At 40.8% G+C, this 27,151-nt stretch overlaps 1 protein-coding gene across 8 annotated transcripts in view; it reads left to right on the top strand.

Annotated features, from left to right (window-relative positions):
- Nucleotides 1-12,446, top strand: part of ZNF566 (zinc finger protein 566) — a 44,719-nt gene extending 32,273 nt beyond the window's left edge. For 5 of the 8 annotated variants that reach the window (XM_054462348.2, XM_063657585.1, XM_063657587.1 and 2 more), the window contains one exon: nucleotides 7,567-10,382. In XM_054462348.2, coding sequence (XP_054318323.1) covers nucleotides 7,567-8,591 — 1,025 coding nt within the window. In that variant the 3' untranslated portion in view covers nucleotides 8,592-10,382. Of the gene's footprint in view, nucleotides 1-7,566 lie in introns of all 8 variants that reach the window. The other 3 variants (XM_063657583.1, XM_063657582.1, XM_063657589.1) reach the window with 1 other exon arrangement.
- Nucleotides 12,447-27,151: the final 14,705 nt, after the last annotated feature.

Here is a 27,151-nt window from a genome sequence, read left to right as displayed (position 1 = left end):
CCCATTTTTTAATTGGGTTATTTGTTTTCTTGTTAGTGAGTTGAGTTCCTTATACATTTTGGATATTAGCATCTTACCAGATACAAGGTTTGAAAATATTTTATCCTACTCTGTGGATAGTCTCTTCACTCTGTTAATTGTTTCCTTTGCTGTGCAGAAGCTTTTGAGTTTGACGTAATCACATTTTTCTATTTTTTGCTTTTCTTTTCTGTGTTTTGGGGTAATATGCAAAAAAAAACCATTGCCTAGACTGATGTCATGAAACTTTCTCTCCTCTGTTTTCTTCTAGTAGTTTTATAGTTTTGTGTCTTATGTTTAAGTCTTTAATCCATTTTGAGTTGACTTTTGTATATGTATGTGATAGGAATTCAATTTCATTCTTTTGCATGTGGCTATCCAGTTTCTCATCACCATTTATTGAACTGTCTTTTCCCCATTGTGTTTCCTGGCATCTTTATTGAAAATCCAATGACCATAAATGCATGGGTTCTGTATGGGTTCTTGGTTCTGTATTCTGTTCCATCGGTTGATGTGTCTATTTTTATGCCAGTGCCATGCTATTTTGATTACTGCAGCTTTGTAATCTATTTTGAAATCTATCAGATGTAGTGATGCCTCCAGCTTTGTTCTTCTTGTTCAAGATTACCTTGACTCTTCAGGGTCTTCTATGGTTCCATATGAATTTTAGGATTGTTTTTGCTATTTGTATGAAAAGTACCTTTGGAATTTTGTTAGAGATTCCACTGAATGTGTAGATTGCTTTGGGTAGTGTGGACATTTTAACAATATTAATTCTTCCCATTTATGAATGCAGAATATCTTTTATTTGTGTCTTCATTTATTTTTTATTATACTTTAAGTTCTGGGATACATGTGCAGAATGTGCAGGTTTGTTACATAGGTATACACATGCCATGGTGGTTTGCTACACCCATCAACCTATCATCTACATTAGGTATTTCTTCTAATCCTATCTCTCCCCTAGCTCCCCACCCCCCTTTTTTATTTAATGCAATTTTTTTTTTAAGATGGAGTCTCACTCTGTTGCTCATGCTGGAGTGCAGTGGTGTGATCTCAGCTCACTGCAATCTACGCCTCCTGGGTTCAAGCAGTTCTTCTGCCTCAGCCTCCCGAGTATCTAGGACTACAGGTGCATGCTGCCATGCCTGGCTAATTTTTTTTTTTTTTTTTTTTCTGTATTTTAGTAGAGATGGGGCTTCACTGTATTGCCCAGGCTGGTCTTGAACTCCTGAGCTCAGGCAATCCGCCCGTCTCAGCTTTCCAAAGTGCTATGATTACAGGCATGAGCCACCATGCCTGGTGTGTCTTCATTTTTTTCATCAGTGTTTTATAGTTTTCCATATACAGATTTCCTTTGTTAAATTTTTTCCTAAGTACTTTATTCTTTTTGATGTTATTATACATGGGATTGTCTTCTTGATTTCTTTTTCTGATAATTTGTTGCTAGTCTATAGAAACAACCGATTTTTGTATCTTACTGAATACCCATACATTTATTACTTTTTTTTTTTTTTTTTTTTTGAGATGGGAGTCTTGCTGTGTTGCCCAGGCTGGAGTGCAGTGGTGCAATCTCGGCTCACTGCAAGCTCGGCCTCCTGGGTTCACGCCATTCTCCTGCCTCAGCCTCCCTAGTAGTTGGGACTATAGGCGTCTGCCACCACGCCTGGCTAATTTTTTGTATTTTTAGTAGAGAGGGGTTTCACCGTGTTAGCCAGGATGGTCTCGATCTCCTGACATCATGATCCGCCCGCCTTGGCCTCCCAAAGTGCTGGGATTACAGGCATGAGCCACCGCGTGAGGCCTTATTACTTCTTTTTTTTTTGAGACAGAGTCTCGCTCTGTCACCCAGGCTGGAGTGCAGTGGCGTGATCTTGGCTCGCTGCAACCTCCGTCTCCTGGGTTCAAGCGATTCTCGTGCCTCAGCCTCCTGAGTAGCTGGGATTACAGGTGCCCACCATCACCCGGCTAATTTTTGTATTTTTAGTAGAGATGAGGTGTTGCCATGTTGGCCCGGCTGGTCTCAAACTCCTCACCTCAAGTAATCTGCCCACCTCGGCCTCCCAAAGTGCGGGAATTAGAGGTGGGAGCACACTGAGTTGTAAATAAATAACATTTATTACTTCTAACAGTTTTATGGTAGATCCCCTAGGGTTTTTTTGAATTTGGATGTCTTTTATTCCTTTTTATTGCCTAAAAGGAATAGAAAGGACTTTTGGTACTATGTTGAGCAGAGTGTCAAGAGTGGACATCGTTGTCTTGTTTCTGATCTTAGGGGAAAAAACTTTATCTTTCCAATGTTGAGGATAATGTTAGCTGTAGGTTTGTCATATATGGCCTTTATTATTTTGAAGTAAATTCCTTGTACACCTAATTTGTTGAGAGAGTTTTGATTATGAAAGTATGTTGAATTTTGTAAGATGACTTTTCTATATCTACTGAAATGATCATATGGTTTTTATCCTTCACTCTGTTAATGTGGTGTATCACATTGATTGCTTTGCTTATGTTGAAACATCCCTGCATCCTAGGAATAAATCTCACTTGATCATGGTGTATGATCCTTTTAATGTGCTGTTGAATTCCATTTGCTAGTATTTTGTTGAGGATTTTTGTATCTATGTTCATCAGGGATATTGGCCTGTAATTTTCTTGTAGATTTTTTGTCTGGTTTTGGTGTCAGGGTAATACTATCCTCATAAAATGAGTTTGGAAGTGTTCCGTCTTCAACATTTTGGAAGAGTTTGAGGAGAATTGGAGTTAATTCTTCTTTAAGTGTTTGATAGAATTTACTAGTGAAGCCATCAGGTCTTTGTCTTTTCTTTATTAGGAGGTTTTTGATTACTGATGGAACTATCCTACTCATAACTGGTCTGTTCAGATTTTCTCTTTCTTCATGATTCAGGCTTGGTAGTTTTGTTTCTAGGAATTTATCCATTTTTTTTCCTAGTTTATCCAATTTGTTGGCATATAATTATTCATAGTAGTCTCTTATGATTCTTTGTTTGTGTTGTTGTTGTTGTTTTAGAGATGAGGTCTCCCTTATAACTCACTGCATATGATCATATGATCATAACTCACTGCAGTTTTGAACTCCTGGGCTCAAGCAATCTTCCTACCTCAGCCTCTCAAGTAACTGGGGCTATAGTCATGCACCACTCTGCCAAGCTAATCCTGACTGTTTTATAGTGTCTTTGTTCCTATCTCACTCTTTCTTTCTGATTTGATTTTTTTATGGTGGTATGATTTGATGTCTTTCTCTTTGTCTTCAGTGTATCTACTAGAGAGTTTTTCTCTGTGGTTTCCATAAGGCTTACATATTTAAAACATCTCATAGTTATAACAGTCTATTGTAAGTTAATAATAACTTAACTTTAGGCTGGGTATGGTGGCTCACACCTGTATTCCCAGCACTTTGGGAGGCTGAGGTGGGAGGATCGCTTGAGCCCAGGAGTTTGAGACCAGCCTGAGCAACATAGTGAGACCCTGTCTCTACCAAAATGTTTAAGGATCACTTGAGGTCAGGAGTTGGAAACCAGTCTGGCCAACATGATGAAACTTTGTCTCTATTAAAAATACAAAAAATTAGCCAGGCGTGGTGGCAGGCGCCTGTAATCCCAGCTACTTGGGAGGCTGAGGCAGGAGAATCACTTGAACCTGGGAGGCAGAGGTTGCAGTGAACCGAGATTGCGCCCCTGCACTCCAGCCTGGGAGACAGAGCAAGACTCTGTCTCAAAAAAAAATTAACCAGGTGTGGTGGCACATGTCTAGTTTCAGCTACTCAGGAGGTTGAGGTAGGAGGATCCCTTGAGCCCAGGAGGTTGAGGCTACAGTGAGGACTCTGGCCTGGGCTACAGAGCAAGACCCTGTTTCTCAAAAAAAATAATAATAATAGTAATAATAATAATAATAGCTTAACTTTGACCACATACAAGAAGTCTACACTTTAACTTCTCCACCCACATTACATTATTGATATTACAATGTACATCTTTTATATATTGTGTATCTATTAGCAAATGATTGTAGGTTTATTTATTTTAATTTTAATTTAATTTAATTTAATTAATTTATTTATTTATTTGAGATGGAGTCTCACACTGTCACCCAGGCTGGAGTGCAGTGGCGTGATCTCGGCTCACTGCAACCTCTGCCTCCTGGGTTTAAGTGATTCTCCTGCCTCAGCCTCCCGAGTAGCTGGTAGTACAGGCGCACACCACCACAGCCAGCTAACTTTTGTATTTTTAGTAGAGACGGAGTTTCACAATGTTGGCCAGGATGGTCTTGATCTCTTGACCTCGTGGTCTGCACACCTCGGCCTCCCAAAGTGCTGAGATTACACGTGTGAGCCACCAGCACCCGGCCGGTTTATTTATTTTTAATACCTTTGTCTTTTAACTTTTTTTGTTTTTTGTTTTGTTTTTTGTTTGTTTGTTTGTTTGTTTGTTTGTTTTGAGACAGAGTCTTGCTCTGTTGCCCAGGCTGGAGTGCAGTGGCAAGATTTCAGCTCACTGCAACCTCCACCTCCCGGGTTCAAGCAGTTCTCCTGCCTCACCCTCCTGAGTAGCTGGGATTACAGGCACACGCTACCATTCCCAGCTAATTTTTATATTTTTAGTAGAGACGGGGTTTCACCATATTGGTGAGGCTGGTCTCGAACTCCTGACCTCATGATCTGCCCGCCTTGGCCTCCCAAAGTTCTAGGATTACAGGTGTGAGCCACCGTGCCCAGCCTTGTCTTTTAACTTTTATACTAGAGTTAAAAGTGATTTATGCACTATTATTACATTATCAGAGTATTCTGAATATAACTATATTCATACCTTTACAGTGTTTTATATTTTTATATTGTTAGTGTCCTTTTCTTTCTACTTGAAGAACTCTTTTTGATGTTTCTTATAAGTTAAATCTAGTGTTGATTTCCTCTCACGTCTTTTGTTTGTTTAGGATTCAGTGATCAGATTAAGTGCCTTATAGCTATCAGAGAAAGATTGCATGATGTACGTTTTTACCATATGATCTAGTATGATTTCAAACTATCTTCCCTACTTAATTCAGAACACTATTCCACTAAAATATTGACTGCCTACTAGTGTCATACACTTGACAGTTTTACAGATGATAAAAACAATATTCATTGAGGTTTCATAATTTGTCTATGGCCTCTCAGCTAGTTAAAAAGTCCGGAATTCAGACCTCTTTTACAACCCTAAAGCCTTCAGTTTTCTCAACCACCTTGCTATACGCATTTTTTCGTTTCATCATATCTCATTCCATAGTCCTTTCTTTCTCTGTGGGTAACTGATAAGAATACTAGCTGAGATCCTGTCCCTCTGTAACCAGACCAAACTATTTTAAAAATTTATTTGTATTACATGTATATTATAATAGTTTACAAAGCTGTACCTTCCTTACCCCTCCATTTCCTTGTCTAAGAGTCAGTGACTTTCAAGTCTTCTAGCTATTCTCCTTTTTTTTTTTTTTTTTTAACGAGTCAAGGGGTCGGACCTAATGTCCCCACTTTTGTATGGAAATTCTTTTTTTTGTTGTTTGTTTGTTTTTTTGAGACGGAGTCTCGCTGTGTTCCCTAGGCTGGAGTACAGTGGTGTGATCTTGGCTCACTGCAGTCTCCGCCTCCTGGGTTCAAGCAATTATCCTGCCTCAGCCTCATGAGTAGCTGGGATTACAGGCACGTGCGCTACCACACCCGGCTAATTTTTGTACTTTTAGTAGAGATAGGGTTTCACCATGTTGGTCAGGCTGGTCTCAAACTCCTGACCTCGTGATCCGCCCGCCTTGGCCCCCCAAAGTGCTGGGATTACGGGTGTGAGCCACTGTGCCTGGCAGAAATTCTTCCATAGTATTTACAAACTTTAATCCCAATCCTCACAACAGTTGTAAGGGCTATCATTCCATTGTATTAGACAGAGAACTGCAGGCTTGGAAAGTTGAACTAATTTGCCCAAGAAAACAAAGCTTATAATTATTCAAGTTTGAGTATAAAACGCATGTAACTGAATCTAGTATCTCTGATCTGTCAGTACCATACACTGCCTTCCATTTTACTCTCCCCGTCTCTTGAACCTACAAATGTCTTTTCTGCCAGTCAGTCATTACTACTATAGTGCTCATGTACTTGTTAAGTCCCCTCTTCTCTTTAACAAAGGTCAGCATCTCAGAATTACAAGACAAACACTATTTTCATCAAACCTCAAACATATACCATATCTGTCCACAAATGAGTCCTATCTACCACTCATACTATGTTCATTCCACATTTGACTTTTCTTAAGCTAGGCTTTTTTCCGGATTGCCACCCTCTAGTTCCTTATCATTTTTTAAAGTGCTCTGGCCCTCCAGTTACAGAATCCAGACCAGGGCTATCCAAGAGAACATTCAGTGGTAATGGAAATGTTTTACATTTGTGATATTTAGTACAGACTTCCAGTACAAAAGCTACCAGCCACGTTTGGCTGTTGAACATTGGAAATGTGAATAGTGTGACTGAGAAACTGAATTTTCAAATTCAGCTGTTTATTTCAAAATAAAATGCACATTTACTTAAATTATTTGAAATTTTAAAAGCCACATGTAGCTAGTGGCTACTGTATTAGACAATGCATATCTAACCAGGGGCTGGCAAACTTTTTCTTGAAAGGCAAATAGTAAGTATTTTAGGTTTGCAGTTCACACATTCTCTATCATAACTACTCACTTCTGCCCTTTTAGCGCAAAAGCATCCATAGACAATACATAACAAGTATGGCTAATAAAACTTCATTTATAAGAATGGGTGCAGGGCCATAGGCCATAGTTTACTGATCTCTGGGAATTTTCCGTTAGGCATATTCATTTCATCCTGACAATAGCCCTGTTAACAGTGTGATCATTCCTTTATTTATTTATTTATTTATTGAGACAGAGACTCACCCTGTCGCCCAGGCTGGAGTGCAGTGGCAATCTCGGCTCACTGCAATCTCTGCCTCCTGGGCAATTCTTGTGCCTCGGCCTCCCCAGTAGCTGGGATTACAGGCACATACCACTATGCCCGCTAGATTTTTATATTTTTAGTAGAGACAGGTTTCACCATGTTAGCCAGGCTGATCTCAAACTCCTGACCAAAGTGATCTGCCTGCCTCACCCTCCCAAGGTGCTGGGATTACAGGTGGGAGCCACCATGCCTGGCCATTTCCTTTATTTTATAATTCATACTGTGGGATGCTATTATATGTCTGTGTGTATATATGCAATGAGATATTTTGTGTGTTTATGATTAGAGTCATCCTTTAACAAGGGAGATAGGACTAAGGCATGTGTATATTTAGCAAGCTTCCCAAAGTAATTCTGATCTGTAGCAATGTTTGGGAACCAGTGACTTACTTTGTTTTCCTAATCACTACCCTCATCTTATTATGTAACCTGTTTTGTAACTCTCTTTTTTCCTCATCCATTTGTAAAAAAATTCAGTTAAGTTCTCCCATATTGATTGAAGTTTTGTTTCTCCCAAATAAGAAAAACGTGAGTGATTACTTTCATATTTTCTTTCAGTCCTGGAATCAAGATGTGAGACCAAGAAATTATTTTTGAAGAAGGAAATTTATGAAATAGAATCAACCCAGTGGGAAATAATGGAAAAACTCACAAGACATGATTTTCAGTGCTCCAGTTTCAGAGATGATTGGGAATGTAATATGCAGTTTAAGAAACAACTCGGCTCTCAAGGGGGACATTTCAATCAATTGGTATTCACTCATGAAGATCTGCCCACTTTGAGTCACCATCCATCCTTTACATTACAGCAAATCATTAATAGTAAAAAGAAATTCTGTGCATCTAAAGAGTATAGGAAAACCTTTAGACATGGCTCACAATTTGCTACACATGAGATAATTCATACCATTGAGAAGCCCTATGAATGTAAGGAATGTGGAAAGTCCTTTAGACATCCCTCAAGACTCGCTCATCATCAGAAAATTCATACTGGCAAGAAACCCTTTGAATGTAAGGAATGTGGAAAAACCTTTATTTGTGGCTCAGACCTTACTCGACATCACAGAATTCACACTGGTGAGAAACCCTATGAATGTAAGGAATGTGGGAAGGCCTTTAGTAGTGGTTCAAACTTCACTCGACATCAGAGAATTCACACAGGTGAGAAGCCTTATGAATGCAAAGAATGCGGGAAGGCCTTTAGTAGTGGCTCAAACTTTACTCAACATCAGAGAATTCATACTGGGGAAAAACCCTATGAATGTAAGGAATGTGGCAATGCCTTTAGTCAGAGCTCACAACTTATTAAACATCAAAGAATCCATACAGGTGAGAAACCTTATGAATGTAAGGAATGTGAAAAGGCTTTTCGTTCTGGCTCAGACCTTACTAGACATCAGAGAATTCATACTGGTGAGAAACCCTATGAATGTAAGATATGTGGGAAGGCTTATTCTCAGAGTTCACAGCTTATTAGTCATCATAGAATTCATACTAGTGAGAAACCCTATGAATATAGGGAATGTGGAAAGAACTTTAATTATGACCCACAACTTATTCAGCATCAAAATTTGTACTGGTGATGAAACAGAATATAAGAAATGTGTAGGGAGGCTTTTACTTATGGCTCAAAACAGAATTTATCTTGTTAATAATTCCTCTAGATAGAATAATGTAGAAACATTTTATTTGTGGACTACAGCTTATTCAACCTGGGAAAAATAATGTTGGAGAAATACTCTATGAATAGAATATACTTTGGAAGCCCTTAACTAAATGCTCACTTCTCTTGACATCAGATAATCCAGTCTAGCAATATGATAGATAATTCAGTCTGTCATACTGAAAATGACAGCATTTTTAACACCTTTCTAACCTTCTTAACATCAAAGAATTTTTGTAGAAATGTAGTCCTATGATTTTCATTTTTTCCCCTAATTTCTCTAATTGTTACATTCTTAGTATTTTAATCCATATTAAATTTATACAGCTATAAATTTCATCTGTTTACATCCTGATTTGTATACTATTTTAAAAATACCTTTGGTACCTGGGAGAAGTGACCTCTTTATTTTTGAAGATGGCTTATTCTTTTTGCTCTTTATAACATTAAGGCTTTGTTATTGTAAAAATATTCATGAACAACATTTTACTCAATAGAGATCCTTCATTATCTTCATGGTGTTTTGTTGTGTTATTGTAATATCACTTATGAAATCCTATTGGTGGATATTGTAGTTTCCTCTAGATATTTTGCCATAATACATGCCAAAATACAAGTCCCTGATGGACATTCTCCCTAAGCACATCTTTGTATCATATCTTTTAATTGCAGAAGTAATGTGTGAATATATTTTCCTTATAAAAGATGCAAACATTACAAAAAGGCAAATGTACCCTTTGACCGTATCACAAAGGATAGTCTTTATCAGTTCATTATTTATTGCTGATCATTTTTCTGTTTATATATACATGCGTGTCTCAGTAAAAATTATAAAATGGGGGATAATTATAATACCTACCTCATAATGCTTTGTGAGGATTAAATGAATTAAGACCCATAAAGTGCTTAGAATTGTGCCTGACGTGATAAATACATACTCACTGAATGTTAGTCATCGTTATTATATTCATCGTCATCAGTATTATTATTTGTAGAAAGGCTTTTTAACTTCTGCAGAACTGAGTCACCATTAGGCAGGGTATTTGACTGAAGAAAGACCCTTTGAAGGTAACAGGTTAAGAAAATTTCCCATCATCATGTACTTCCTATTGAACATGAAATAATCCTAGGTGTTGGTGGGGAAAGTACTGTGAATAATGTGTGTGAAGGACTTTATTCCGACTAATACTCTTTTTGTTGCATTATATACCCAGTAAAAAAGAAAAGAACATAAACAAAATATTGGTGCACTAATGAGGAAAAAAAGTATGAAAAGAGAAACAGCATCATGTTTAAAAAATGGACAGAGATAGAAACATAGTTACAGATTTAAAAGGTTCTGTTGAATGTAATGCTTTTTTCTGATATGTTTGAAAATTTAAACAAAATGATTTTTAAGGAAAATATACATCAATATTGACTCCAAGAAAATTAGGACTCTTCGAAGACTCTCATAAACAGAGAGAACAGGGAAAAATTAGCATGTGATCAGTTAACTATTACTAATAAAGCACCAAATACAGTCTCTTTCTAAGGAAAACTTTATCAAATGTTCAAGGAACTATTTCAGTTATATAGAAGTACACATCTTGGCTGACGCCTGTAATCCCAGCACTTTGGGAGGCTGAGGAGGAAGGATCATTTGAGGCCAGGAGTTTGAGACCAGCCTGGCCAACATGTTGAAACCCCATTTTTACTAAAAAATACAAAACTTAGCCAGGCATGGTGGCACATGTCTGTAATCCCAGCTACTGGGGAGGCTGAGGCAGGAGAAGCACTTGAACACAGGAGGCGGAGGTTGCAGTGAGCCAAGATCACACCATGGCACTTCAGCCTGGGCAACAGAATGAGACTGTCTCAAAAAAAAAAAAAAAAAAAAAAGTCCACAGTGTAGCTTTGTTTGGGGTTAAGTTAGTGTTTTGAAATGGGCCTTCCCTGTGCTCAAAACATGCTCATCAAGCAGCTCCCCACACTGGACAGATCGCATGTGTGGAAGGATGAAGTTTATGTCTGTAGAACTGTTATTTTATGCCCCACTTCCTTTTTTCGTAGATCCTGTGTAGACGGGTCTCTCTGAACATTGTGTTACTTTACTTTACTGGCATAAGGAAGTAAAATATTTTGTAATAAATTTGAGAAAAGTAGAGTGAGCAAAAATACCTGCAAATGAGAGAATTACTAAAAATAGACTGTTGTAATGTTTTGCATTATCAAAATGAGAACTGCCAAATGAAATTTTGTTTACTTTCTTTTCTTGTGTGCTTATGTCTTTTATAAAGTTCTTCATCTAAAATTACAGAGATAGTGCATTTGCACCCAAATTAATGAAACAATACCATTAAACAAAAGAAAAGGGGCTGGGCACAGTGGCTTACGCCTGTAATCCCAGTGCTTTGGGAGGCCAAGGCAGGTGGCAGCCTGGCCAATATGGTGAAACCCCATCTCTACTAAAAATACAAAAATTAGCTGGGCGTGGTGGCATGTGCCTGTACTCCCAGCTGCTCGGGAGGCTGAGGCAGGAGAATCGCTTGAACCCGGGAGGCAGAGGTTGCAGTGAGCTGAGATCCTGACTGCACTCCAGCCTGGGTGACAGAGTCTCAAAAAAAAAAAAAAAAAAAAGAAAGAAAAAATGATTATCTTTGCCCTTCTCCATTCATTTCCTCCCCTCTGTCACTTTTCTTCTAAATAATATTTAAAGGTTGTGTATATTGCCCATATATTTCTTCATGCTAAAACATTAACACACAATTATTTATTTTATTATGTTTTTACAGAAAAATGGATAGCTATACATTTCCCTGAAATTTGCTTTTTTACATTCAACTGTACATTTTGGATTTTCCTTCAATAGATGATGATCTAACAGGCTTTCCGATGGTTACAGTATGTTCCATAGTATTATTTACCAATGCCTTTTCAACCACTTTCCCAATTGTGATATTGTGGATTGTTTGCGCTTTTTTGCCATCTAAAAGTAATGCTGCAATAAACACTTTGTATTCTTGTCTGTTTTATTTCTATAAAATAAGCTTCCCAAGTCATTTCCAGTGTTTTTGTTTTGTTTTGTTTTGAGACAGAGTTTCACTCTTGTTGCCCAGGCTGGAGTGCAATGGCACAATCTTGGCTTACTGCAATCTCCACCTCCCGGGTTCAAGCGATTCTCCTGCCTCAGCCTCCCAAGTAGCTGGGGTTACAGGTATGCGCCACCATGCCTGGATAATTTTGTATTTTTAGTAGAGACGACATTTTTCCATGTTGGTCAGGCTGGTCTCGAACTCCCGACCTCAGACAATCTACCCTCCTCAGCCTCCCAAAGTGCTGGCATTATAGGCGTGAGCCACCGCACCCGGCGTCATTTCCATTGTTTTCTATGTTTCCTAGGAAGGTTTTGCTTCTAGAAGATTTCAGAGGGCAAGAGAATAAAGGAGCGGAGTGCAGTTTTTCATATATGTGATTCTGTGAGTGTGTATACACAGAGATTTAATATTTTAATACATCAGGAATTGATTATACGATATAATGCAGGATGTCAGGCTTGTTTCTATCCAGGAATAAAACCAATTATGCCAGAAGTAACTATTATTCACCTTTCTCCTACTGAATTAAAATACTATCAGTTGAATATTAAATGCTAACATACATCTGTTTCTGTTCTCCATATTCTAGCAATCCTTGACACTTTTCAGTAGCTTTTATTACTTGGAAATAAAGATGTATGTATATATTATTAATATATAGTTTATTATTTGGAAATAAAGATGTTTCTTCATGAGAATTTTTGACTCATTTATTTTCCAATGAAAAACACATTAGGATTATATTTTGAATTTCATTCAGTTTAAATGCAGAGTATCCTACATGAATAAACAATTGACACTGAGTGGAATTCATTAACACATCTTGAGGTTTCTTTTATAACTCTTCATCCTCCTGACCCTCTAATATCTAATAATAACACCATCTACTGTGATGTCTCACAATACTTAAAATATGCTAGTAATATCTGAAAATTTATTAGGGTTCTGCTTATAAGGTGATAGATTCTTTTGGGCTCTATAGTTATATAATCTGCAGATAAAGGTGACATACCTATCTCACAATATTTTTTATATCTATTTTATTTTATTTTATTTGAGATGGAGTCTCCCTCTGTCACCAGGCTGGAGTGTTGTGGCGCGATCTTGGCTCACTGCAACCTCCGCCTCCTGGGTTCAAGTGATTTTCCTGCCTCAGCCTCCTGAGTAGCTGGGACTACAGGTGCACGCCACCACGCCCAGCTAATTTTTGTATTTTTAGTAGAGACAGGGTTTCACCATGTTGGCCAGGGTGGTCTTGATCTCTTGAACTTGTGATCCGCCCACCTTGGCCTCCCAAAGTGCTGGGATTACAGGCATGAGCCACTGCGCCTGGGCCATCTTATTTTCTTATTGCATATGCAGACCACAGACCTGGTGAGAGTGGGTATTGGGCAGCACTTTTTTTTTTTAACCATATTTTACTCATTTTTTACCAAAGAGCCAGTTTTTGAGATTTTGTTTTCTTCCTATTTTTAGCCCTACTCTTGTTTGTGTGTTATAAGAGAAATGACTTATTGCCTTGGTGAAATGTGTTAAAACTGTGTGTATATTACCTGCCTTCATTGGACCCTTAATTTCTCCCTGGTCTCTAGTACAGGCTATGATTTTCTATTCCTACTTTATAGAAAATAGATTTTCTATTCCTATTTCCATCCCATTTTCATTCAACTGAAAATGTGATGGGCAATATCTGTACTTTATATCTGTGAGGATTCTGTGTAGACATTCTGTCATCTTACTCTAAGTGTAAACTACAGAAATAAACCACAGTTTCAATGCAATCCCTATAAAAATGCCAATGACATTATTCACAGAAATAGAAAAAATAGCCCTAAAATAGCTACAAAAGACCCAGAATATCCAAAGCCATCCTAAGCAAAAAGAACAAAACTGGAGAAATCACATTACCTGACTTCAAATTATACTACTGAGCTATAGTAACCAAAGCGGCATGGTACTGGCATAAAAACAGACACATCAACTGATGGAACAGAATAGAGAACCTGGAAATACATCCGTACATCTACAATGAACTCATTTTCAACAGAGGTGCCAAGAACATACATTGGGGAAATGATAGTCTCTCCAGTAGATGGTGCTGGGAGAACAATATCCACATGCAGACTGAAACTAAACCCCTACGTCTCACCATATACAAAAATCAAATCAAAATGAGGCCAGGCATGGTGGCTCAAGCCTATAATCCCAGCACTTTGGGAGGCAGAGGCAGGCGGATCAGCTGAGGTCCGGAGTTTGAGACCAGCCTGGCCAACATGGAGAAACCCCGTCTCTACTAAAATACAAAAATTACCTGGGTGTGGTGGCATGTGCCTGTAATCCCAGAAACTCCTGAAGCTGAGGCAGGAGGATCGCTTGAACTTGGAAGACAGAGGCTGCAGTGAGCCAAGATCATGCCACTGCACTCCAGCCTGGGCAACAGAGCAAGACTCTGTCTCAAAAAAACAAAACAAAACGGCCAGGCACGGTGGCTCACGCCTGTAATCCCAGCACTTTGGGAGGTCGAGGTGGGTGGATCACGAGGTCAAGAGATCGAGACCATCCTGGCCAACATGGTGAAACCCCATCTCTACTAAAAATACAAAAATTAGCTGTGTGTGGTGGCATGTGCCTGTAATCCCAGAAACTCTGGAACCTGAGGCAGGAGGATCGCTTGAACCTGGAAGACAGAGGCTGCAGTGAGCCAAGATCATGCCACTGCACTCCAGCCTGGGCAACAGAGCAAGACTCTGTCTCAAAAAAACAAAACAAAATGGCTGGGCACCGTGGCTCACACCTGTAATCCCAGCACTTTGGGAGGTCGAGGTGGGTGGATCACGAGTTCAAGAGATCGAGACCATCCTGGCCAACATGGTGAAACCCCATCTCTACTAAAAATACAAAAATTAGCTGGGCATGGTGGCACGTGCCTGTAGTCCCAGCTACTTTGGAGGCTAAGGCAGGAGAATCACTTGAACCCGGGAGGCAGAGGTTGCAGTAAGCCGAGATCACACCACTGCACTCCAGCCTGGCGACAGAGCAAGACTCCATCTCAAAAAAGAAAAAATAAAAAAAATTAGCCAGGCATGGTGGTGCGAGCCTGTAATCCCAGCTACTTGGGGGCTGAGGCAGGAGAATCACTTGAACCTGGGAGGCGGAAGTTGGCAGTGAGCCAAGATCGTGCCATTGCATTCCAGCCTGGGAAGAAAAAAAAGAGATTAAAGACCAGGATATTGGTCTGGACAAAGATTTCTTGAGTAATAAATACCCCAACATCCCAGGCAGTGAAAGCAGAAATGGATAAATGGGATCACATCAAGTTAAAAAGCTTCTGGAGCACAGCAAAGGAAACAATCAACAAAGTGAAGGGACAACCCACAGCATGGGAAAAAAATTTGCAAACTATCCATCTGACAAGGGATTAATAATATAGAAGGAGCTCAAACAACAGGAAAAAAATCTAATCTGATTTTTTAAATGGGCAAAAGATCTGAATAGACATTTCTCAAAAGAAGACATACAAATGGCCAACAGATATGTGAAAAGGTGCTCAACATCATTGATCCTCAGAGAAATGCAAATCAAAACTACAATGAGATATCATCTCACCCCAGTTAAAATGGATTTTAGGAAGCCGGGCCCAGTAGCTCATTCCTGTAATCCCAGCACTTTGGGAGGCCGAGGCAGGTGGATCACCTGAGGTCAGGAGTTCGAGACCAGCCTGACCAACATGGAGAAACCCCAATCTCTACTAAAAATACAAAATTAGCCGGGTGTGGTGGCGGGCGCCTGTAATCCCAGCTACTCAGGAGGCTGAGGCAGGAGAATTGCTTGAACCCAGGAGGTGGAGGTTGCAGTGAGCCAAGATCGCACCATTGCACTCCAGCCCGGGCAACAAGAGTGAAACTCTGTCTCAAAAATAATAATAATAATAAAATAAAAATAAAATGGCTTTTATCCAAAGGACATACAATAACAAGTGCTGGTGAGGATGTGGAGAAAAGAGAACCCTCATATGCTGTTAGTGGGAATGTAAAGTAGTACAGCTACTATGGAGAAAAGTATGGAGGTTCCTCAAGAAAATAAAAGCAGAGCTACCACTTTGGGAGGCCGAGGCGGGTGGATCATGAGGTCAGGAGATCGAGACCATCCTGGCTAACATGGTGAAACCCTGTCTCTACTAAAAATACAAAAAAAAATTAGCCGGGCGTCGTGGCAGGTGCCTATAGACCCAGCTACTCGGGAGGCTGAGGCAGGAGAATGGTGTGAACCCGGGAGGCAGAGCTTGAGTGAGGGGAGATCGCACCACTGCACTCCAGCCTGGATGACTGAGCAAGACTCCGTCTCAAAAAAAAAAAAAAAAAAAAAATAGAGCTACCATATGATCCAGCAATCCTGCCACTAGATATATACCCAAAAGAAAGGAAATTCGTATATTGAAGAGAGCTGCACTCTCATGTTTATTGCAGAACTGTTGATAATAGCCAAGATTTGGAAGCAACCTAAATGTCCATCAATCAATGAATGGATAAAGACAATGTGGTATACATACACAATGGAGTACTATTCAGCCATAAAAAGAATGAGATACTGCCATTTGCAACAACATGCATGGAACTAGAGGGCATTATGTTAAGTGAAATAAGCCAGGCACAGAACGACAAACTTCACACGTTCTCACTCATTTGTGGGAGCTAAAAATTAAAAATTGAACTCATGGAGATAGAAGGTAGAATGATGGTCACCAGAGGCTGGGAAGGATAGTGGGCAGGGGAAGGGGATAGTAGGGATAGTTAGTGGGGACAAAAATATAGTTAGTATGAATAAGATATAGTATTTGATAGCACACCAGGGTAACTACAGTCAACAATAATTTATTGTATATTTAAAAATAACAGGGTATGATTGAAATGTTTGTAACATAAATAAGTGATAAATACTTGAGGTGATGGATATCCCATTTCCCCTGATGTGATTATTACACATTGTATGCCTTTATCAAAACATCTCATGTACCCCATACATATAAGCATGTGAAAAGCTACATAAAGGGAAAAGGGGAGTAAAAAAGAAGTAATCAGTAATAATATATAACTATATGTTAATCAGATAGATGCCCCAGTCTTTTTTCTATAAATCATAGTTGTGACTCATTCCCTTTTACTTAGCAAATTGGGAGGGTTTTTTGTTGTTGTTGTTGTTGTTGTTGTTGTTGTTGTTTTGAGACGGAGTCTTGCTCTGTTGCCCAGGCTGGAATGCGATGGCTCGATCTCGGCTCGCTGCAACCTCTGCCTCCTGGGTTCAAGCAATTCTCCTGCCTCAGCCTCCTGAGTAGCTGGGATTACAGGCACCCGCCACCACGACTGGCTAATTGTATTTTTAGTAGAGATGGGGTTTCACCATGTAGGCCGGGCTGGTCTCAAACTGCTGACCTCTTGATCTGCCTGCCTCAGCCTTCCAAAGCACTGGGATTACAGGCATGAGCCACCTGGCCTGGCCTGCCTTTCTTTTCTTCCCTCCCTCTGTCCCTCCCCTACCCCTTTCTTTCTTTCTTTCTCTCTCTCTCTCTCTCTCTTTCTTTCTTCTCTCTCTCTCTCTTTCTTTCTTTCTTTCTTTCGTTTTTCAGACAGGGTTTTAGCTCTGTTACCCAGGCTGAAGTGCAGGGGCACGATCATGGGTCACTGCAGTCTTGATGTCCTGGGCTCAAGCCATCTTCCTACCTCAGTCCCTGCTGAGTGACTGGGACTACAGGCATGTGCTGCAATGTCCAGTTAATTTTTTGTAGCACCAGTGTGTCACTATGTTGCCCAGGCTCGTCTTGAACTCCTGGGCTTGTGATCCTCTTGCCTCAGCCTCCGAAAAGCTGGGACTACAGGCATGAGCCAGCCACCACACCCAACTGTGATTGGAAGTTTTTAAAGTGCCTCGAATCTTCTTTCATAGGATCCAAATTATTGTTAGTTATTATAGTTTTCTATTAACTTTTACTATTGTAAAAGATAGAGGTAGGAGTTGACCCAGGGGAATCTTTGCATTCTATCCATGTTACATTCAGAGGGTTCAAACCTATTTCCCCCTTGAGAGCCAGGATCAATCAGCCCAGCAAACACCAACCTACTCCCCCTTACCTCTCCCACCCCAACCTTTCGTCTGTTGCCCATGGTCACAAGGAGCATCAAATACCTGGATTATATTCTCACTTTCCATTTTATTGGAATCACTGTTGTGTCTCTGGTGAATGTGCTCCTTCACCTATTCTTTACATTATTTTTAGATAAAGTTTCAAAATCTGGCAATATTTTTGACATGTAGGTTTGATTTTATAATTGGTCATTCAGAGAATGCTGAGGTTTTTATTACATTTTATGGTCTGGATATTACAAGGGTAGCAAGGAAAACAGTAACACCCTTGCAAGGTAACTACCTCAGACAAGATCATTATAGGATGTTGAAGCAAGATATGTCTCACAATGCATTTTGTCTTAAAGTTTCTGTTATTGGGCCAGGCGCGGTGGCTCACACCTATAATCCCAGCACTTTAGGAGGCCAAGGCAGGCAGATCAGCCTGACCAACATGGAGAAACCCCGTCTCTACTAAAAATACAAAATTACCCGGTCGTGGTGGTGCATGCCTGTAATCCCAGCTACTTGGGAGCCTAAGGCAGGAGAATCGCTTGAACCCGGGAGGCAGAGGTTGTGGTGAGCAGAGATCGCGCCATTGCACTCCAGCCTGGGCGACAAGAGTTAAACTCCGTCTAAAAAAAAAAAAAAAAAAAAAAAAGTTTCTGTTATTTTAAGTAGTATAGTTACATGAACTTGCTTATTGTTAGTTTTTCCATCTTTAATTTCTTTTTTGTTTTTCTTTCTTTTTTTGAGACAGTGTCTCGCTTTGTCACCCAGGCTAGAGCGCAGTGGTGCGATCTCGGCTCACTGCAGCCTCCGCCTCCCATGTTCAGGCAATTCTCATGCCTCAGCCTCCTGAGTAGCTGAGGTTACAGGCGCACACCACCATGCCCAGCTAATTTTTGTATTTTTTTTTTTTTTAGTAGAGACGGGGTTTCACCATGTTGGCCAGGCTGGTCTCAAACTCCTGACCTCAAGTGATCCGCCTGCCTCGGCCTCCCAAAGTGCTGGGATTACAGGCATGAGCCACTGTGCCTGGCCTCCATCTTTAATTTCAATGTTTCTGCATTCTTAAGGTAAAGATGGCTTTTGAAAATACAATATACTTGAATTTATTTATTTATTTACTTATTTTTGAGACAGAGTCTTGCTCTATGGCCCAGGCTGGAGTGCAGTGGCGCGATCTCGGCTCACTGCAAGCTCTGCCTCCCGGGTGCAGTTCACGCCATTCTCCTGCCTCAGCCTCCTGAGTAGCTGGGATTACAGGCGCCCGCAACCATGCCTGGCTAATTTTTTTGTATTTTTAGTAGAGACGGGGTTTCACCGTGTTAGCCAGGATGGTCTCGATCTCCTGACCTCGTGATCCGCCTGTCTCGGCCTCCCAAAGTGCCGGGATTACAGGCGTGAGCCACCGCGCCCGGACTATTCTTGAACTTTTAAAATTCCAGTCTGACAACCTTTGTCTTTTTTTTTGAGACGGAGTCTCGCTCTGTCGCCTGGCTGGAGTGCAGTGGCATGGTCTTGGCTCACTGCAACATCCGCCTCCTGGGTTCAAGTGATTCTCCTGCCTCAGCCTCCCAAGTAGCTGGGATTACAGGCACGCGCCACCATGCCCAGCTAATTTTTGTATTTTTAGTAGAGATGGGGTTTCGCCATGTTGGCCAGGCTGGTCTTGAACTCCTGACCTTGTGATCCGCCCGCCTTGGCCTCCCAAAGTGCTGGCATTACAGGCGTGAGCCACCGTGCCCAGCCCAACCTTTGTCTTTTAAGTAAAGTATTATATTCACTTTTATTCGATGTGATTACTAATATATTTGGTTTTAAATCTATCTTTGTTCGTTTCTGTTTATCTTGTCAATTATATATACATATATATTTTTTTCTCCTTGTTTTCTTCAGGAGCTTTAATAATTATGTCGTTTATGGTTACTAGCTTGGAAATTCCATATATTATTTCTATGCTTTAAGAATTACCTTAGAAAATACCATGCATAACAAAATCCATCAAAGTCTAAAACAGTTATGTCAAAAGCGCAACACAGTGATTACGGTCGACAAGAATTTATTGTGCATTTAAAAATAAAAGAGTATAATTGGGATGTTTATAACATAAACAGCAAATGCTTGATGTGACAGATACTCCATTTACCCTGGTGATTATTATGCGTTGCATACCTGTATCAGAATATCTCATGCACCCCATAAATATGTACACCTACTAGGTACCCATAAAAATTAAAAATTAAAATTAAAAAGTTCTGTCAACATAAAAAGACATAGAGACGAATCGCTAAGTAAAAGGTTTTATTTGGGAATAATATACAAGAAGTAGAATTGCAATTCAGGACATACATAGACGCGTGGTGTCTGGTATGTCTAGAGAACAAATGAAAAGGTTAGAGTTTATTGGGTAAAGAGGAGGTTATGTGAGTTGTTTTTAAATAAGATTTACTTGGCTGAGCACAGTACCTCATGCCTATAATCTCCCAGCACTTTGGAAGGTTGAGGCAGGTGGATGCTTTGAGCCCAGGAGTTTGAGACCAGCCTGGGCAACTTGGTGGAATCCTGTCTCTTCTAAAAATACAAAAATTAGGCTGGGCTCGGTGACTCACGCCTGTAATCCCAGCACTTTAGGAGGCTGAGGCAGGTGGATCACAAGGTCAGGAGTTTAAGACCAGCCTGGTCAATATGGTGAAAGCCCCTCTCTACTAAAAATACAAACGCTAGCTAGGCATGGTGGCGAGTGCCTGTAGTCCCAGCTACTTGAGAGGTTGAGGCAGAAGAATCGCTTGAACCCAGAAGGCGGAGGTTGTGGTGAGTTGCACTCCAGCCTGGGTGACAGAGCAAGACTCCGTCTCAAAAAATAATAATAATAATAATAAAAACCCAAAAAACAAAAAATAGCTGGGCATGGTGGTGCATGCCTGTAGTCTCAGCTACTTGGGAGGCTGAGGTGGGAGGATTGCTTGAGCCTGGGAGGCAGAAGTCTCCCACTGCACTGCAGCCTGGGTGACAGAGCCAGACTCTGTCTCTAAATAAATAAACAAACAAACAAATAAATAAAATGTATTGGTGCTGGCAGTGTTTTACAAGAGCTGGAGAGTTCTGATTGGTGTGCGTCATTAGTTGCCAGGTAGGATTTGTAATCTCAGAGTAATGTTTAGGTCCTTGCTGTTTTGGATTGGGTTTGTGAGCCAATTTTGAAATAGGCAAGTGTTTTTGTATAAGCAGGTAGCTGGGCTTGTGTGACTCATGAAGTAAGCTGCAGTCTGGAAAAATTTCTTGTGAAATATTTGCCTGTTATCAGTCAGATTGTGTGTGAGAGCTCTCTCTTTATGGCCTTCCCCTGGCTTAATTTGCCAGGGTTTGACACAAGTGACCCTGTTTTGAATCTCACAGCTTTCGCAGTTCACACCTTTATTCATTCCCACGACAATAGAAAGTACTTAGGCTACTCTAGCTACATGTATTCACCTACTTTCAATGTGGATTATTGTTCTCTTGTATTTTTATTATCTCTTTCTCAGGCATGCGCCACCATGACCAGCTAATTTTTGTACGTTTTGTAGAGATGGGGTTTCTCCATGTTATCCAGGCTGGTCTTAAGCAATCCTCCTGCTTCAGCCTCTGAAAGTGCTACTACAGATGTGAGCCACCGTGCCCAGCCAATATTATTGCTTTTTATAATCAATATTTATTCACATTTGCCCCCATAATTCCTAAATTGCTTTCCATTCCTTCTTGCATAACAATATTTCCATTTGACATCATTTTCCTTATGTCCATTGATGAAACTCTACATTGGGCTTTTTTTTTCCAGTACATTGAAGCTATCATTTCATTCTTGACTTTTATTACTGCTATGAGAAGTCAGCTGTCAGTCTAATGACTACTTTGAAGGTAATTTATCCTTTTTACTTTTGCTGCTCTAAGATTTTCTCATTATCTTTGGTTTTTCTGCAGTTTCTCCATGATGGGTCTAGGTTAAGAGATTTGAGTCAATGGTTTAGGGACTTTCATGATCTTTGGAAATTGTTCGGCTATTGTTTCTTCTTCTTTTTGTTTTTGAGCCAGAGTCTCGCTCTGTCGCCGAGGCTGGAGTGCAGTGGTGCGATCTCGGCTCACTGCATCCTCCGCCTCCAAGGTTCAACCAATTTTCCTGCCTCAGCCTCCCGACTAGCTGGGATTACAGGCACGCACCACCATGCCCAATTAATTTTTGTATTTTTAGTAGAGCCGGGGTTTCACTATGTTGGCCAGGCTGGTCTCGAACTCTTGACCTTGTGATCCACCCACCTCGGCCTCCCAAAGTGCTGGGATTACAGGCGTGAGTCACCGTGCCCTGCTAGCTATTGTTTCTTCTAATATTGATGTTTAATTGGAACTCCAACTAAAAATATGTTTGACCTTCTCACTCTGTCCTACGTATCTTTTTTTTTTTTTTTTTTTGAGAAGGGGTCTCACTCTGTCACCCAGGCCAGAGTGTAGTGGTATGATCATAGCTCATTGCAGCCTCTACCTTCCGCCCCAGCCTCCTAAGTAGCAGGCATGCACCACCATGCCCAGCTAATTTTATTTTATTGTATTTTAGTTTCGTTTATTATAGTTTATTTAGAGATAGGGTCTTGCCATATTGCCTAGGCTGGTCTCAAACTCCTGGGATCAAGCAATCCTCCCACCCAAAGTACTGGGATTATAGGTGTGAGCCACTGCATTTGGCCAGCATTTAATTTTCATTATTGTACTTTTCACATATGAAAGTTTTATTTGATTCTTTTGAAAATCTATGTCATTTTTACAGGTCCCTATACATATCTTCTTCTTCTTCTTCTTCTTCTTCTTCTTCTTCCTCTTCCTCTTCCTCTTCCTCTCCTCCTCTTCCTCCTCCTCCTCCTCCTCCTCCTCTTCTTCTTCTTCTTCTTCTTCTTCTCCTTCTTCCTTCTTCTTCCTTCTTCTTCTTCTTCTTCTCCTTCTTCTCCTTCTTCTCCTTCTTCTCCTTCTTCTCCTTCTTCTTCTTCTCCTTCTTCTTTTCTTCTTCTTCCTTCTTCCTTCTTCCTTCTCCTTCTCCTTCTCCTTCTTCCTTCTTCCTTCATCCTTCTTCCTTCTTCCTCTTCTTCTTCTTTTCTACTTCTTCTTTTTTTGAGATGGAGTCTCGCTCTGTTGCCTAGGCTGGAGTGCAGTGGCACAATCTCGGCTCACTGCAAGCTCCGCCTCCCTGGTACAAGTGATTCTCCTGCCTCAGCCTCCCAAGTAGCTGGAACTACAGGCACCCACCACCACACCTGGCTAATGTTGGTAGTTTTAGTAGAGACAGAGTTTCACCATATTGGTCAGGCTGGTCTCGAACTCCTGACCTCATGTGATCCACCGCCTCGGCCTCCCAAAATACTGGGATTACAGGCGTGAGCCACCACACCTGGCCTCTCGATACACGTTTTAAGGAGATAAATTCAGCACTGACCTTTATGCCTCTTCCTTTCCATGTTTCCATGTTTTGAGGGAGGGGAAAAGTGACAATTTCTAAGTCTCGGGTTTTTAAACTTTTTAAATTGTAAGAATAAAACATAGATATAGAAAAACAAAACTATAACATAAAAATATAGCCAAATGAATTGTTACAAGACGAATACCTGTGTAACCAGAACTCAGGTCAAGAAATAGAACTTTGCTAGATAATCTAGAAGTTCCTCTGTGTTCCCTGTCCTCAAAAGTAACCAGTTCCACTCTCTTTTTTTTTATTTTTTATTTTTTTGAGACAGAGTCTCACTCTGTCGCCCACGCTGGAGTGCAGTGGCACAATCATGGCTCACTGCAACTTCTACCTCCGGGGTTCAAGCATTCTCCTGCCTCAGCCTCCTGAGTAGCTGGGATCACAGGCATTCGCCACCACACCTGGCTAATTTTTATATTTCTGTTAGAGACGGGATTTCGCCATGTTGGCCAGGCTGGTCTCGAACTCCCAACCTCAGGTGATCCACTTGCCGTGGCCTCCCAAAGTACTGGGATTACAGGCGTGAGCCACTGAGCCCATCCCTCTCCTAACTTTTATAGTGATCACTTCCTTGTGTTCCTTTATAATATTATTATCCATTTGCACATCCCTAAATGCTTTTGCCTTCCCTTTTTTATTACTTGACATGTCTTTTAAGTCTTTTAACCAACAAGAGTCCCTGACACTCATATGTTGATAAAAGTATTTGATTTTGCTATGCTGGATATAAAATATTTGCCATATCTTTTCTTGCAGTGAGTATGTAAAATATGTTATTCTATTTTCTTTTCTTTCTTTTTCTTTTTCTTTTTTTTTTTGAGACAGAGCGTTGCTCTGTTTCCCAGGCTAGAGTGCAGTGGCATGATCACGGCTCACTGCAACCTCTGTCTCCCAGGTTCAAGCAATTCTCCTGCCTCAGCCTCCCAAGTAGCTGGGATTACAGGAGCTCGCCATCAAGCCAGGCTAATTTTTTTGTATTTGTTTTTTAGAGATGGGGTTTCACCATATTGGCCAGGCTGGTCTTGAACTCCTGACCTCAAGTCATCCGCCCACCTCAGCCTCCAAAGTGAGCCACTGCACCCGGCCTGTTACTCTATTTTCTACTTACTATTTACAACTGTCAGAAGGTAAATGACAACCTGATTTTTGTTGCTTTTTAAGTCACTTATACCTCTCACTAGTGATACACATCTTTTTTATTTCAGAAAATGTTTTATTATAATTATAACATTTTAGTATTTGTTCTTTTCTTTTGCTTTGGCTTCATTCTTTAGAAACTTCTATTTATGTATTTGATCTTCTTGAACTGTCTTCTATGTTTGTCTCTTTCTCTCAGGTCTTTTTTTTTTTTTTTTGGTCACTTTCTTCATTTCCATCCAATTTTAGAAATGATCCTCATTTTGGCCTGGCGCGGTGGCTCACACCTGTTATCCCAGCACTTTGGGAGGCCGAGGCGGGTGGATCACGAGGTCAGGAGTTCGAGACCAGCCTGGCCAACATGGTGAAACCCCGTCTCTATCAAAAATACAAAAATAAGCTGGGCGTGGTGGTGGGTGCCTGTAATCCCAGTACTCAGGAGGCTGAAGCAGGAGAATCGCTTGAAACCGGAAAGCAGAGGTTGCAGTGAGCCGAGATCTGCCACTGCACTGCAGCCTGGGCGAAAGAGCAAAACTCCATCTCAAAAAAAAAAAAAGAAAGAAAGAAATTATCCTCATTTTTCAGTTAATGAGTTTGCTCCAAACAAAAGAAATTTTCCTCATTTTTACCTTCAGTTTCTCTTAAACATTTGTTGTGTTTATTCTTTGTGGTGGTCCTTTTAGTTTAGTTTTCATTTCTGAAATGATTTTTATTTGAATTATTTTCAGAATTATTACCTCATTTCCCAGATTTTCTGATTCTAACTGATTTTGTTCTTTCATATCTTGTATCATTTTGTTAATGAAATTTTAGCTCAGTCTGAAATAGCAAGTTCCAGTTCTGATCTCCTGTGGGCATGGCTTTCTGATATGCTTTTATTGTCTGGAGGAATGTTATTGTGTTCCTTATTCTCTCTTTTAAATTGTAACTCTTAGGGAATTCATGCTTGATACTTTTCTGTTGTTTTTTAAAAATTTTATTAATTAATTTATTTATTTATTGAGATGGAGTCTTGCTCTGTCGCCCAGGCTGGCGTTCAATGGCACGATTTCGGCTCACTGCAACCTCCGCCTCCCGGGTTCAAGCCATTCTTCTGCCTCAGCCTCCCAAGTAGCTGGGACTAAAGGCGTGTACCACCACGCCTTTTTGTATTTTTAGTAGAGACGGAATTTCACCATGTTGGCCAGGCTGGTCTCAAACTCCAGACCTCGTGATCGGCCCACCTCTGCCTCCCAAAGTGCTGGGATTACGTTTAATTTTATTTTTTAAGACAGAGTCTCACTCTGTCACCCAGGCTAGAGTGCGGTGGTGGAATCTCAGCTCATTGCAACCTCCACCTCCAAGGCTCAAATGATCCTCCTGCCTCAGCCTTCCAAGTAGCTGGGATTTAGTGCACCACCATGCCCATCTAATTTTTTGTGTGTTTGTAGTAGAAACGGGGTGTCACCATGTTGGCCAGGCTGGTCTTGAACTCCTGACCTCAAGTGATCCACCCACCTCAGCCTCCCAAAATGTTGGGATTACGGGCATGAGCCACCATGCCTGGCTGGTGTTGCTTATTATTTATTTATTTATTTAGAGATGGAAAGGAATTTTGGCTGTCGGTTTTAAGAGCTGTCACAGCGAAGAGTTCACTGGCCCCTTCAGGTCTTCCCTCGCGGACCACTTGCACTCCCCTCCTGTTGGTGTAGGAAAAGCCTCAACCCCTCTCTGCTGCTGCTGTCAGCATGGCCCTCTGTGTTTTTTTGTTTTGTTTTGTTTTGTTTTTCGAGATGGAATCTTGCTCTGTCACCCAGGTTGGAGTGCAGAGGCACAATCTTGGCTCACTGCAACCTCTGCCTCCCGGGTTCAAGCGATTCTCCTGCCTCAGCCTCCTGAGTAGCTGGGATTACAGGTACCTGCCACCATGCCCAGCTAATTTTGTATTTTTAGTACAAAATATTTATTATACTAAATATTTATTTAGTACAACAGGGTTTCGCCACGTTGGCCAGGCTGGTCTTGAACTCCTGACCTCGTGATCCGCCTGCCTCGGCCTCCCAAAGTGCTGGGATTACAGGCATGAGCCACCGTGCCCAACCCCCTCTGTGTTTTAATACTGGTTTTGAGGCTCTTCTGTTTTCAGATGATTTCAGATGCCCCATCACTTCCCTCGGCTGCCTCCTTCACAGATGCTCAGGTCCACCATGCAGGTATTGTGATGTTTATGATTGTTCTCATCTGCTTATATTTGGGGGCTCATGGGGACATTTCTTTTATTAGTTTGCTGGTACTGCTGTAACAGATTACCACAGCTGGGTAGCTTAAACATAACTTTATTTTCTCACAGCTCTAGAGGCTTTTCGTCACAGATCAAGGTGTTGGCAGGTCTGGTTTATCCTAAGGCCTCTCTCCTTGGCTTGCAGACAACTGCCTTCTTGCTGGATTTTCACACGGCATTTATGCTGCGTGTGCACATCCCTAGGGTGCCTCAGCATATACAAATTTCCTTTTTTAAAATAAGGACACCAGGCTGGGCATGGTGGCTCACACCTGTAATCCCAGCACTTTGGGAGGCTGAGGCGGGTGGATCACCTGAAGCCAGGAGTTGGAGACCAGCCTGGGCAACATGGCGAAACCCCGTCTCTACTAAAAATACAAAAATTAGCCAGGCAT

This window comes from Pongo pygmaeus, chromosome 20, assembly GCF_028885625.2.
Source record: "Pongo pygmaeus isolate AG05252 chromosome 20, NHGRI_mPonPyg2-v2.0_pri, whole genome shotgun sequence".
Taxonomy (NCBI): domain Eukaryota; kingdom Metazoa; phylum Chordata; class Mammalia; order Primates; family Hominidae; genus Pongo; species Pongo pygmaeus.
Note: the sequence above shows the minus strand (reverse complement) of the source record. Positions and strands in the feature narration are given on the sequence as shown.